This window comes from Maudiozyma barnettii, assembly GCF_903064755.1.
Source record: "Maudiozyma barnettii strain CLIB 1767 genome assembly, contig: KABA2_03, whole genome shotgun sequence".
NCBI classification, from domain to species: domain Eukaryota; kingdom Fungi; phylum Ascomycota; class Saccharomycetes; order Saccharomycetales; family Saccharomycetaceae; genus Maudiozyma; species Maudiozyma barnettii.
The window spans coordinates 66,721-79,756 of NW_024545240.1; the positions used below are offsets into that span (position 1 = coordinate 66,721).

The 13,036-nt window shown below is 34.2% G+C and overlaps 8 protein-coding genes across 8 annotated transcripts; 4 read left to right on the plus strand and 4 right to left on the minus strand.

Moving 5' to 3' along the window:
- Positions 1-46: 46 nt before the first annotated feature.
- On the minus strand, positions 47-1,900 carry KRI1 (Kri1p; the record flags this gene model as incomplete). Its single annotated transcript, XM_041549498.1, has 1 exon — positions 47-1,900. The coding sequence occupies one exon, from the start codon at positions 1,898-1,900 to the stop codon at positions 47-49; it is 1,854 nt and encodes a 617-aa protein (XP_041405432.1).
- A 467-nt stretch (positions 1,901-2,367) lies between these two features.
- On the plus strand, positions 2,368-2,970 carry MRPS18 (mitochondrial 37S ribosomal protein YmS18; the record flags this gene model as incomplete). The annotated part of the gene is made up of 1 exon (XM_041549499.1): positions 2,368-2,970. The coding sequence occupies one exon, from the start codon at positions 2,368-2,370 to the stop codon at positions 2,968-2,970; it is 603 nt and encodes a 200-aa protein (XP_041405433.1).
- A 573-nt stretch (positions 2,971-3,543) lies between these two features.
- On the plus strand, positions 3,544-4,455 carry RPL25 (60S ribosomal protein uL23; the record flags this gene model as incomplete). The annotated part of the gene is made up of 2 exons (XM_041549500.1): positions 3,544-3,556; positions 4,040-4,455. The coding sequence occupies 2 exons, from the start codon at positions 3,544-3,546 to the stop codon at positions 4,453-4,455; spliced, it is 429 nt and encodes a 142-aa protein (XP_041405434.1).
- Positions 4,456-4,738: 283 nt separating this feature from the next.
- On the minus strand, positions 4,739-5,563 carry BXI1 (Bxi1p; the record flags this gene model as incomplete). Its single annotated transcript, XM_041549501.1, has 1 exon — positions 4,739-5,563. The coding sequence occupies one exon, from the start codon at positions 5,561-5,563 to the stop codon at positions 4,739-4,741; it is 825 nt and encodes a 274-aa protein (XP_041405435.1).
- A 592-nt stretch (positions 5,564-6,155) lies between these two features.
- Positions 6,156-6,830, minus strand: KABA2_03S00836 (uncharacterized protein; the record flags this gene model as incomplete). Its single annotated transcript, XM_041549502.1, has 1 exon — positions 6,156-6,830. The coding sequence occupies one exon, from the start codon at positions 6,828-6,830 to the stop codon at positions 6,156-6,158; it is 675 nt and encodes a 224-aa protein (XP_041405436.1).
- Positions 6,831-7,783: 953 nt separating this feature from the next.
- YPT11 (Rab family GTPase YPT11) lies at positions 7,784-9,244 on the plus strand (the record flags this gene model as incomplete). Its single annotated transcript, XM_041549503.1, has 1 exon — positions 7,784-9,244. The coding sequence occupies one exon, from the start codon at positions 7,784-7,786 to the stop codon at positions 9,242-9,244; it is 1,461 nt and encodes a 486-aa protein (XP_041405437.1).
- A 450-nt stretch (positions 9,245-9,694) lies between these two features.
- On the plus strand, positions 9,695-11,128 carry KABA2_03S00880 (RNA-binding protein; the record flags this gene model as incomplete). The annotated part of the gene is made up of 1 exon (XM_041549504.1): positions 9,695-11,128. The coding sequence occupies one exon, from the start codon at positions 9,695-9,697 to the stop codon at positions 11,126-11,128; it is 1,434 nt and encodes a 477-aa protein (XP_041405438.1).
- Positions 11,129-11,674: 546 nt separating this feature from the next.
- RPS19B (40S ribosomal protein eS19) lies at positions 11,675-12,789 on the minus strand (the record flags this gene model as incomplete). The annotated part of the gene is made up of 2 exons (XM_041549505.1): positions 11,675-12,092; positions 12,770-12,789. 2 exons carry the CDS (start codon positions 12,787-12,789, stop codon positions 11,675-11,677), a joined length of 438 nt encoding a protein of 145 aa, XP_041405439.1.
- Between the last annotated feature and the right edge of the window lie 247 nt (positions 12,790-13,036).

Genomic DNA, 13,036 nt, shown 5'->3' on the forward strand with positions numbered 1-13,036 from the left:
TTCCCCAGGTGTAACTGGGTCTTATGATAGATATAAATCAATATATCTATTTCTTATGACTTTTATGTTTCTTATCTTTCCTATGGTGAGAATGATGATCATCGTGTGATCTTTTCTTGTTATGCTTTGGTTTATCTGTATATACTGGGATATCTTCATTAGCTTCACCATCTTCTCTTAATTGTATTCCTGCTTCGTTATTGAATACTTTTTTTCTCCAGTCTCTTAATCTCTTGGACTTTGTGACTTTTCTTCTATCTTTGGCAATTAATTCTTTGGCTCTATATGGTGCAAATTTCTTCAAACTGATAAAATCGTTTAGATCAGCATCATCTGCAGCAAATATCTCTCTGTGCGTTAAACCAAAACTCTCTGGTGATACTTCACGATAACGAAATTTCACATCATCTTCTACATTTTTAGATCTACCTCTTTCCTCTTGTTCCTTTTCAACCTCTTCAACAATAGCTAATTTATTTTGTTCAATGGCTTTTTCTACCATCTCATCTAGCTTCTTCTTTTCAGTCTTTCCCTTTTGTTTTAATTCTTTTTTACTTTTCTTATTTTTCTTTGGTGTCTCATCTTCGTCATTTCCTTCTTCTTTAGCGTCTTCTGTCTCATTTACGTCTATATCTTCATTATCATTCTCTTCTCCATCATAGACATCTTCATGCATTAAATCGTCATCCCATTCAGGTTTTTCTTTATCGTTATAGAATTCTTCGTTAAATAATTCTGTGACGACGTTATCCCAATCATTTTCAGAATAATCACTAGTCAAAAGGGTCTTACTAATTTTCTTGACAAGTGTTTCATCTATTTCAGCACCAAATTCTTTTTTCAACTGATTTAATACATCGGTTAATTTATTAGCTTTCTTAGTCTTCTTCTTTTGAACAGCAGTCTCTTTTTCTTGTTTTTCAGTTTCTTTCTCTTGTCTGTCATCTTCTCTCTTTCTTCTACGAGAATTAGTAGCAGATCTTCTTAAAGTTGCTTGGTTACGTGCATACGATACAATTTCTGCAGAATTTGGATCTTCATAACGGAAATTATAAGCGTTTTCAAAATTTTCAGCAGCCTTATCAAATTCATCATCATCTTCGTTGTTTAAATCAAGATTAATGACTTTATCACCTTTCTTAGGCAACCATGCTTGTTGACCCATAAATTCATTCAAAAATTCATCTTCATTAGCTGGATCTGGTAGAGCGATATTAATGTCTTCATGGTCATTGGTGGGAGTTTTGTTTTCTTTCTTTTTCAAGAATCCATCATCATCGTCATCATCATCATTATCGTCATCATCATTATCATTATCACTATCCTCAGACTTAGTAGTCCCAAATGCATCATTAATTTCGGTCAACAGTTGGTTTCTTTCATCTCTTTGCATAGCAACAAATGATGGTTTACCGTCGATCGTCTTCAAATCCTTACCTTCACCGGTAGCCATCTCATCTTCCTCTTCTTCTTCATCGCTTCCAACATGACCTGACAGTAAGTTCATTCTATGATAATCCTTTAAATAAATTGGTTTATCAGTTTTTGTGGTTGTAGTATTGATAACTGCTTCTTCAGGATTTCCAAAAAATTTGACTTCAGGATTTAACAATTTATCGGTATCATTGTTTCTAATAGCATTTAAAACTTCGTTGATACCTTGTTCGACATCTTCAGTGACTAAATCACCTAAATCATCTTCTTCTTCGGAGGAAGACGATTCCCCTGATTCTTCCGAGGAATCAACTTCTGGAACTGGCTTAGATTTGCTTTTCAATTGCTTTTTAGAAGAAGAACCTTTTGTTTTGATAGTATTGACTGATTTCTCTTGTTCATCAACCTTATTAAGTTGGCGAGCAGCCTCTCTGGCTTTCTTGGTAGCAGACTTTTTTCTAGCCATTTTTATATTATAAGTAAGTGGTTTCTTGGTTTATGTATCTAAAACTATCACCAAATATACAAATTTCGACTTATTATGACAAAATATATTTAATAATTACTTACATATTATCTTATAACATTGCTCATCTCATCGCATCGCATCTCCTTTCAGGTATTAGAATGGAAAGGTTGAATTTGAAAAATTTTGAAAGATTCAAATGGTCATGTGCCATATCATTTTTCACGATCCTCATGCATTATCTCTCCGAGGGAAACACGCCGAATTTTAGTGGATATTGATTGATAATACCATTGAAAAGGGAAGTTATAGTCCCTTATTGAAAAAGTTATAAATATATGACATAAAAGAGAGAGAATAATTAAATAGCATAGACGGTTTATAAGAGTCGTTGCATTATCTGGTTTGTAAATAGAGTTACATTTTCTTTGTTTTTTTGTGAGTGTGTTGATCAATAACAGAGATAGATGTTTCGTTTCAACATTTTAAAAGGTATCTCTCGTAGATGTGAATCCACGATATCATTTGGTAAAAAGGATGCCACTGGTACCATTTTAAGCAATGTGATTAAACCTAGTGCTTTGGGTAGTAAGAGAACAGATAGGAAATCTAATGAAAAGAATGAAATTGTTAAGAAATATGTATTGCATTGTAATTTCACTAAAAATAATACACATTTCACATATTGCGCAGTAATGGAAGATTTAAATTTCCTTCAAAATAACGCACAGCTATCATACAACGACAAACTGTTATATTATATGAAATTACCATCAAAGGTCAGATTAAAGTTATCCACTGGTTGTTTGGGTTTTAGAAAAGCTGCAAGAGGTGAATATGAAGCTGGTTTCCAAACAGCAAACAAGATCTTTCAAATGATTCAAGAAAAGAATGTTTTGAATAAAGATATTGAGATTGTCATGAAGGATTTCGGTAAAGGTAGGGCTGCATTCATAGCGGCTTTGAATGGTAAAGAAGGTACAGCTATTAGAAAATACGTCAAGAGTGTTAGTGATGCTACACCATTAAAGTTTGGTGGTGTAAGATCTCCAAGAATCAGAAGATTATGATTGCCATCATTGACCTCAACTCACAGAACATATACAGCTGCATTTCACCCTGTCTATATATATATATCTATATAAATATTCTCTATAACATATACTTGTAAAAAGTCATTTCGCCCAGTAGTTTACATTATAAAACGGAGTCGCTAATTTATCATTTCATATTTTGATGTGACTACTTTCAGGACGTATTATTGTGTGGTGCAGGGATGGTCTCTCCAACGCGCGGTGTATGGGTTGCTCCACGTCCAAAATTCCATTAATTTCAGAAAACTTTAGAAAAGAAATATTTTTTACAAAAAAACCGATTTGATTCTGAAAAAAACAAAAATTTTAGAAATTTCGAAATTCTCACTTTTTGCAGCGTGAAGCGGGCCTCATCTCACAAGACAAGCCTCTGAAATCTTTTTTATCTACTATGCTGAGATAGAGATGGGATAGTTGCATTAACATACTAGATAGAATTAAAGAGGCATACATAATAAGAGAGACTTATAAGAGTATAAGCCAAATATTATTTTCATTTTACTGTTTAATTGAACATTAGATCATAAAATCGAATAACTATAAGACAAAATGGCTCCATCTAGTATGTACTAACGATGAAACAAAACTAGCAGTTTTAACGAGAGAGGAAACAAGCGATGATGAGAGAAGAAAGAATAGTATTGATGATATATATTTAATAGTGGCTATCCAGAATAAATATGAATCAGCGATCACCCATTACTTATGTGATTAGAATATAACACAGAATGTTTATGTTTCTGTTCTGTTTTTTATTTTCATTTGTTTTTTAATTTGGTTATGACCAGTTGTAAATTGGTTTATGATTGAAATGGAAAAGAAAGATATTAAAAAAGAAAGTTCAAGCTAGATTAATAAGAAATGCCCTTTTCCGAATACATTAAATTTTACCTCATTTGGTTCGACTTTAATCGATTAAAATAAACTAGCTATACTCCCAACTCCTAATATGTTCTCATTTTACTAACAATTATAAATTATTGCTATGTTATGTTCTATCCTAATTTCATAACTGAACCAATTTTTGCAAAAACATTTTATACAGCTAAAGCTACTGCTGCTAAGAAGGCTGTTGTTAAAGGTACCAACGGTAAGAAATCCCTAAAGGTTAGAACCTCTTCTACCTTCAGACTACCAAAGACCCTAAAGCTTGCTAGATCTCCAAAGTACGCTTCCAAGAGTGTTCCACATTACAACAGACTAGACTCTTACAAGGTCATTGAACAACCAATCACCTCTGAAACCGCCATGAAGAAGGTCGAAGATGGTAACATTTTGGTTTTCCAAGTCTCTCTAAAGTCCAACAAGCACCAAATTAAGCAAGCTGTTAAGGAACTATACGACGTCGACGTTATGTCCGTTAACACTTTGGTTAGACCAAACGGTACTAAGAAGGCTTTCATCAGATTGACTGCTGAGTACGATGCTTTGGACATTGCTAACAGAATCGGTTACATCTAATCTATTTCGTCATATTACTTTTACAAAACATGTGTTTTTTTAACAAAGGAATTAAGGAAATTTTAAATTCAAATCGATCTTTTAAACAATGAAAGAGACCCTAGTATATATATATAGACACATATTCATATATATTATTATTTGTTATATATATTAGAAAATTTTAAAACCATAAAGATTTAATATTAAAAAATTATGCTCTGGGATAATTAGAACCATATAATTATTCTTTTTATTTTTACATTATATTGTTTAATGAACTATGTCACTACATATATAACTACTAATTATCGTCACTACTGTTGTTCAATATTCTTAAAATGGATAGGAATAAATTAATAATATCTAAATATGACATCATTGCACATTTAATCTCTTCATCTGGATAAACTTTTCTAAAGATTAATTGAGTATCGATGAACAAATAGACAGTGAACACAATAGCTCCTAACCAACCATAAAACAAATTCATCTTACTACCTAGTCCAAAGAACATGGATGAAATACCAATACCAATAAGTAATAATAAAGCCCAGTTAAGCCAATAGTAGATAGAAGTAGCAGAGTTCAATACATTTGCAAATCTTGGTGATAAAGCCATCAAGGATACACCAATAACAATCACGGCTGTGATTAATAAGGCACGTAACACAACATCTGGGTCATAAACTAGGGTAACGACCGACAAAGTATAAGCTTCACAAAGTGTGAAAATCGATAATAAAGCTAGTTTCCCCGAACGACCTAAAACGTACCAAGGTAATGTTTGAGGGTCATCGTTATCAATACCATCATTTAACAAAGATGTACTGTATTCAACTTCTTCTGCACGTGGCGCAAAAGATAACCAAATGCATGTCACTACCGATGCAACCATAGCGATCCACCATAGAGCCATATGACTAAACATAAATGTTTGTAAACCATTATTACGAGCAACTGCGTAAGAGAATGCAAATGTAAATAGTAATTGTGATGAAAGTAAAGAATAAACTTTCATCATGAAATTTTGTCTCACCTGAGGTTCACATGAACTAACTTTAGTAGAATACATGAAGTCATCGGGGATATATGGTCCGTCACCATTCTGTTGCTCCAAATCAGCCATCCTAGATAATATATTGTTGTTGAGATATGTATATGCTCAGCTTTTTGATTGTTCTTGTGATTACTATTCTGTTCTTTGTTTTAAACTCTCTTGTTATGTGTTCCTGTATATATTTGTTATTATCCATCCCTGAAACTTCTCCCATATCGACCTTTCAGCGATGAGTGGCGCCGCGATGCCGATACCGATGATATTATTAAGAGCAATAAGAAATAAATAAATATAAACCAAAGATGTCACACTTTGCTTTAAGGTGAGGACGTATATTGATATAAGATAAGTGGTTATCCTAGTAGGTGTACCTAGTGAAGTAGTTTTATTCTTGTCTTGGTGAGGAATGTGTATGCTTTAAACTGTATTTCGATACAGACAAGAATATTCATAATCTGACTGTTTATTATATTATTTTCATTATTTTAAGTTATTAAAGAGAACATATCTATGTAATCAAATATATATCTACCAGATTATAATAGGGGAATAAATAAATAAATAATGGAGTAGGAGTATCAATTCAAATAAATATTAAAATGTCAAAAAAATGGAGGGGAAATGGAGATGGGAATGAACAGAGACGATATTACGTCGGTTATCAGGCTCCCGTTAAGATGTATCTAATTAATGTTAAGATCCAGATCACCACTTGTATCAATAATAATGCGCCAACGAACCCCATGCAAACCATTGAACTGATGGAATAGCATAGCATAAAGAAGAAAGTACCTTTAACAAAAGTGATAATTGAATCCATCAAATATTTTTCATCTTCAGCTGGACCCATTGAATTGAATTTCTCGTCTTCTACAATCTTAAATTCAACTAGTGATTGTTTGACAAATTTGAGCAAATCTATTAATTTACTTTTGGTCACCAGTTTTATAGTGTCCTCCTGAGCCTGAAGAGCAAACAAAGTTTTATTTAATCTTATGTTAATATCAACGTCATTATGTAAATGATGTTTGATGTAAGTCATGACAAACTTCTTTAATATAATTGAATTCAATTGATGTGTTTTACTTTGCTCAGCGATAAGTCCAGAGACACGGTAGTTAGCTACAACGATGTTTTCGATGTTTTCCTTACATAGTTTGTCACATTGTTTGGTATAGTTTAGAGTTTGTAAATGGTCCATAAATTGATAGTGATTAATTTTAGTAGCGTTGTGAAATATCTCAACTGTTTCATAAAAGATATCCTTTGGGGTCTCTGTAGCAACAATACAATCTGTGAGAACAAATGATAGTGCGATTGGTTTAAATAACTTCATAGTTTAGTTTCAGATGATTATAAGGTCTTTATTTTGTTAGTATTAGTTTGAAGAAAGTGAAGAAAAAGAAATAAATTGAAGCAGGAGTTTCTAAAACATGTCTCGTCATTATATATGTATGATTATGAGGAGTAATGGGTTTGGTTATTTGGGTAGAACAACCATTAAACAGTTGTTTTACCCACAGACACAATTCATTAATAGATTTTGGTACCTGGCACTACTTATCAAATATCTAATATAATACATATTCCTACCTCTTTACCTTTTTTACCCAAAATGTCGTTGTTTTCTTTATTTATTCGATCTCTGACATTTTTTGGAAAGGTAAAATTTAGTGTGACACCCTCAGATTTCCAGTAAACTAAAGAAAGGACGTTTGTACACACAGTACCTCTCCCCCAACAAAACTATACCCATTTTGATCTACAATTACCAGATTACCCATACAAGATTATGATAATCATATTGCACCAGTCATGAATGTAGTGGTACGAGATCTTATTTTCCGAGTAGCAACCGCAACACAATCTAGGTGCCTCACATACAACACACAACTGTATCATTTATATATTCCCTACAACAGATGAGGCTCATTAAATAGCTAACAACCTCCTTCGATTCACCCATTGGAGTCAAGATCCCGATGATGTTAAGGGTGATGGCAGTCGATATACCCGTTATAAGCAGCCTCATGGTATTGTGTGTGTGAGAGTAAATGGGCCACACTGGAGAGCGACATTAAAACGCGAAGAAATTGCTGGACGGCGACGCGTTTGGCTTTCGATGTGGAAGAAATCAGACACTTATTGGAATGACAGCTATACAACAATATCCGTATGGAAGGCTATAGAAGGAATGGGATGGGACGCTGTCATATGTTGGCTATATCTTCCTTGTCATTAATTGTTTGAATTAGTCAGTGGGTATAAAGAAGAGTTGTCAACGAAATCATGTCAGACGCACGGAAGCGGTACTCGTTGAACTTCCCACCAATGATGGCATCGCAAACTAGATCTGCTGGGTCTCCGACACTTGTTAGAAGAAGTCTTAGTGGTAACATTAGAGACACTACATCTTCGTTCCAGAAATGGAGGGAACGGCCTTTTACTGCCATGGGAGTTAGCTCGGCGGTTGGTTCCACTGTTCCTGCAGATATAGATCCTTCTTCTATATCAAATTGTAAGATACTTTTAATAGGCGATTCTAATGTAGGGAAAACTGCAGCAATCTTAGGTTATTGCGATGAATTAATGACTAGATCGCAATGGCAACGACAACGACAACGACAGACATTGATGAAGCATTCTAATTATAGTCAACCGAATATTGATACGAATCAATCACAGGTAAGTCCCATATCACCAACCAGTAAATCGCCGATAAATGCTTCAACAAGTAGTACTGGTAGCAATTCATTGGGACTAATTCAAAGGAAACAAAAATTATTATCTAGACAAAATACTAGTTCTAATAAGAAACGTTACAGTTTAAATGATTTTGAAGAATTGGCTAAAAGAAGATCAATCTTGTTTCAAAGGGACGGTTCGTTGCTATCGCCGAAACAGCCCTCTATGGAGACATTCCTACCCACAGAAGAATCACGCCCTACTAAAGAAGCGCTAGATGAAGATGATGATTATGACGATTATGATAGTATCGACTCCAATGGTGACAACGAATTGATGATCGATACACGAGCCACCATCGGAGTCGATATCAAGACCAGGCTACTAAATATCGATAATCGTTATTTCAATTGTATTATGTGGGATACAGCGGGTCAAGAAAGATTCCAAAACGCAATTATTCCATCGCTATACAAGAACTGTAATGGTGTATTACTCACATATGATATCTGCGATTTTGTATCTTTCAAACATTGTTTTACAAGATGGCTCCCCGAGGCTCTACAGAATATGACCTCTAAGGATCTTATTGGGGCACGTTTCTATTTATTAGGTAACAAGATCGATCTCTACAAGGATCGTCAAGTAAAACATGACGATGTGCTTCGTTATATCGCCCATGCGGAATCTCAACATCGGATCACCATATTTGGAAACTTTGAAGTAAGCTGTAAATGGCCTCAATCCATAGACTCGACTTTCAATAATATTATTTTAAACCTCATAGAGAACAATTGTTATGAGGACAACCAACCAACACAGCCACCAGCATCATCATCGCATTCACTCACACCTCAACAATTGCAGCCACAACCATTGATGATAAACGTTCAAGAGGAAGTATCGTCATCAGATGATGATGCATCCGTTTACTCGGCTAGCAGTCATCGTAGTAATGATAGCAATAGAACTTTACGCCAACGCAACCCCAAACAGACAATAGACTTAACCAACCCATTACCAGCACAGTTGCCGGAGGTTCCCGCATCTGGTTGCTGCACATAGCATTTAACCACTATATGTAAACATAAGTGTATATAAATATAACATTCATATCATTCCAAATCGTTGTATCAGTTCTAAGTGCCATAGGTGAAAAGTGTTCTAAACGGCGTTACCCAGCTCTGTCACTTAGTACGAATCTCATCACTTCAATCAAAGCAAAGAGAGAAAAAAATTCTAAATAGACAAATAAAAAAGACTGAGCTCTTACCCAAGTCAATATTTGTTGGTAATATCAATAAGAGAGAAAAGTTAAAGAGAGCACGAATAGAAATCATATATTTGTATACGTATATTCAGTAGTTTGAGAATTAGTTTTATTTTTATAGCGACTGCAGTGTAACACGGTATATATTAAGACAGATAGATATAGTTATATAGCCCAGAAAGGACGTTATAACCACCCGCCCCTTCATCACATAAAGAAAACATAGATATATACATATATCCAGAATGAGTTCAGACGAAGAAGAGTTCAACGATATTTACGGCGATGAGCCAGAAACTAAACAGGAACAAACTGCCGCAGTCGTTCCTGAGAAGAAAGAAGAAAATATAGAGAAGAAGTCAGAAGTAAAAGAGGAAACTAAACCATCTCCTACAAAGATAGATTCTTCTGCTAATGAACAATTAGCTGCTTTACAAGCTCTAACCTCTTCTATAAACCAGGCTCAAACCAGCTCATCAACTCAAAGTGTACCACCTGTTGTAAATGAACCAACTGAAACTTCCAGAGAATCATCTTCTTATGATAATGGTAGCTATAACGCTCCACAAACCAGTAATGCACCATCTCAAGGTGGAAGGATGAAGGCAGATTTGTCCAAGGAAAGCTCAAAACTATTCATTGGTGGGTTAAACTGGGAAACTGATGAAGAAAAATTAAAGAAGTATTTCTCAAAATATGGTAATGTTGTTGATTTAAAGATTATGAGAGATAATGCCACTGGTAGATCTAGAGGTTTTGGTTTCTTGACCTTTGCTGAGCCACATAGTGTTGATGAAGTAGTCAAGACGCAGCATATTCTTGACGGTAAAGTTATTGATCCAAAGAGAGCAATTCCAAAGGATGAACAAGATAAAACTGGTAAGATATTCGTCGGTGGTATTGGTGCTGATGTAAGACCAAAAGAATTTGAACAATTCTTTTCTCAATGGGGTAACATCATTGATGCACAATTGATGTTGGATAAGGACACAGGTAGATCCAGAGGTTATGGTTTTATTACTTATGATACACCAGAGGCTGTCGATAGAGTATGTCAAAATAAATATATCGACTTTAAAGGTAAAAGGATAGAAATCAAGAGAGCTGCTCCAAGACATTTACAAAAAGGTGGATCCAATCCAAGAAATAACAATTCATCATCATATGGTGGACATAATGATTCAGGTAGAGATAACTGGGGCAGTCATGCAGGTACAGGTGCCAACGCTACTCCAACAGGTCCTGGTCCAAATGCCAACAATAATAATAACATGTATGGCAATTCAAATATGATGAATATGAACCCAATGTTCAATCCACAAATGATGCAAGAGTACTATCAAAAAATGCAAGAATATTATACACAATTCCAAAATGGTGCGTACCAACAACAACCAGGTGGTGCTAATGGGCAACAGCCGCAAATTCCAGGTATGCCAATGATGATGCCAGGTATGCCAAATGCTCCAAACATGCCAAATGCTCCAAACATGCCAAATGCTCCAAACATGCCAAATGCTCCAAATATGCCATCTCAACCATCTCAATCGTCATCTCACGAATCTAGTGCAGATAACGCTGGTGGTAGAAATAGAGACAGTTCTTCTTCCCGTCAAGGCCATAGGACACATCCAAGAAGACAACAAGATAATCATGGATATCATCCATACAATAAATGATTGATAGTTTTGTTTACTCTTATTATTACGTATTAAATTGTTATACATGCTATTAATTCGGTGTTTTACATTGTTGTCTTGAATTTGCGTCAGGGAGGTTGCAAATTGAGTATTATCCATTCATTTTATATAAATAAATTATGTATATTGTGCAAAAATTATTCAAAGAGAGAAAGTCTAATGCGGCTCACCTATATAGAATCATCTCGAGTATTTAAATGGTAGAACGAGTATCTGTAAATACTTATATAATTAGGTTAGTATTTCAGTACTAACCTAATCTGTTTGTAATAATACATTGTTAATTTCTTATCAAAATATTTTAATATTTAGATGTACACATCAAGAATGAAATATGATCTCACTGATTTTGATTCAATAAAGATTTAAAATACTTCAGATTTATTTATTATATATTTTTTTAAATAACTAATAAATGAGTTATATATGGTTATGAATAGTTTAACTTAAGATGAAAAGTAAAGGATAAATGTGGGGTCAATATAGAAATATATGTATAATAATTGTCTGTATGAGTTGTTACATTTATTCTTCGTCTTCTTCCAAAGTTTGAGCGGCAATACGATCCAAATCTCTTTGACCATTTTCAGAGATTCTTCTACCACCCTTTGGAGAGATTTCTAGAACACCAATCTTTTCTAGAGCTTGTAGGACTCTTCTGTTGACAGAACCGGAAGCATCGACGTGCTTGGAAGGTCTAGTACCTCTGGACTTAGCATTACCGTATAGCTTGTTTAGAGCACCGACACCGACTTGCTTTCTTAGGTAGATGTGTCTGGCGACGGAGGCGGCACGCTTGTAGAACCAACCTTCAGAGTCTTGTGGTGGCATTTCGTTACCAGCGGAGGTCTTGACAATGTCAACATAACCTGGAACTTCTAGCTTACCTTGTCTTTGCAAGAAAGAAGCATAAGCGTTAATGAAATCTTGAGCAGCAACGTCTCTGAATCAATGGAGATACATTAGTTATTCATATCTTTTTTTTATAAGATGAGTATAAGAACTATGCCCAAATTGGAAAGATAAAATAATAAGATGTATACTTTTTGTTAGTAAATTTTGTTATTAAGGTGGCGGTATCTATTATATTAAGATAATTGTTAAAGATTCAATAAATCTGTTTTCGTTAAACGTGTAAATGTGTCGATATAACTTTATCAAAATTTCTTCCTTTATAATTATAATCATTTTCGTTCACATATTCAGTTGTGTTTTGTCCTGGTAGTTGTTCATAGCAAAACTTTTATAATATTCAACTCCCTCGTTGTTCCATTTTATTAAACTAATATCTTATAAATGCATGTCGGTCCATATCTTATTTTCATTCTTTCTCTTCTAATCTCTTTACATATTAAAATCTATTCACGATAATAGTTTGGTAAAAGATGGTTTGAACTTATAATAGAGGGCAATTTCATCATGTTTCAAATAACTTTATTGATTCATTTTCTGATTTTTTCTTCTTGGTACATCTAATGCAATCATGGATCATGTATCATTTCTAATAAGATATGTGTATATTCAACATTGCTAATTATTCTTCTTGGACGTTCCCATCAACTTCATCAATCAAAGACAATATATCTTCCTATAATTCAAATATTTCGACGAGTAACATACCTAACGGAAACACCTGGCATTTTTAATTAATTCTTTACTGTAGTCGTTCTATTTCAAGCTAAAATGAAAAGAAAATATCTTGTACTTCAAGGTCTACTTCTTTTGAACTAACTACTCTTCAAGATTTGATATATTTCAATCATTCATTCGTTACCTTACGGTTCAGTCAGAGGGTTTCGTGCAGTAAGGTCTCTCTATTACGCAGTATTTTCCACAATGTGGTGAAGTTTCACCAATGAGGCTCTCCCTCACACTCTCATACACATA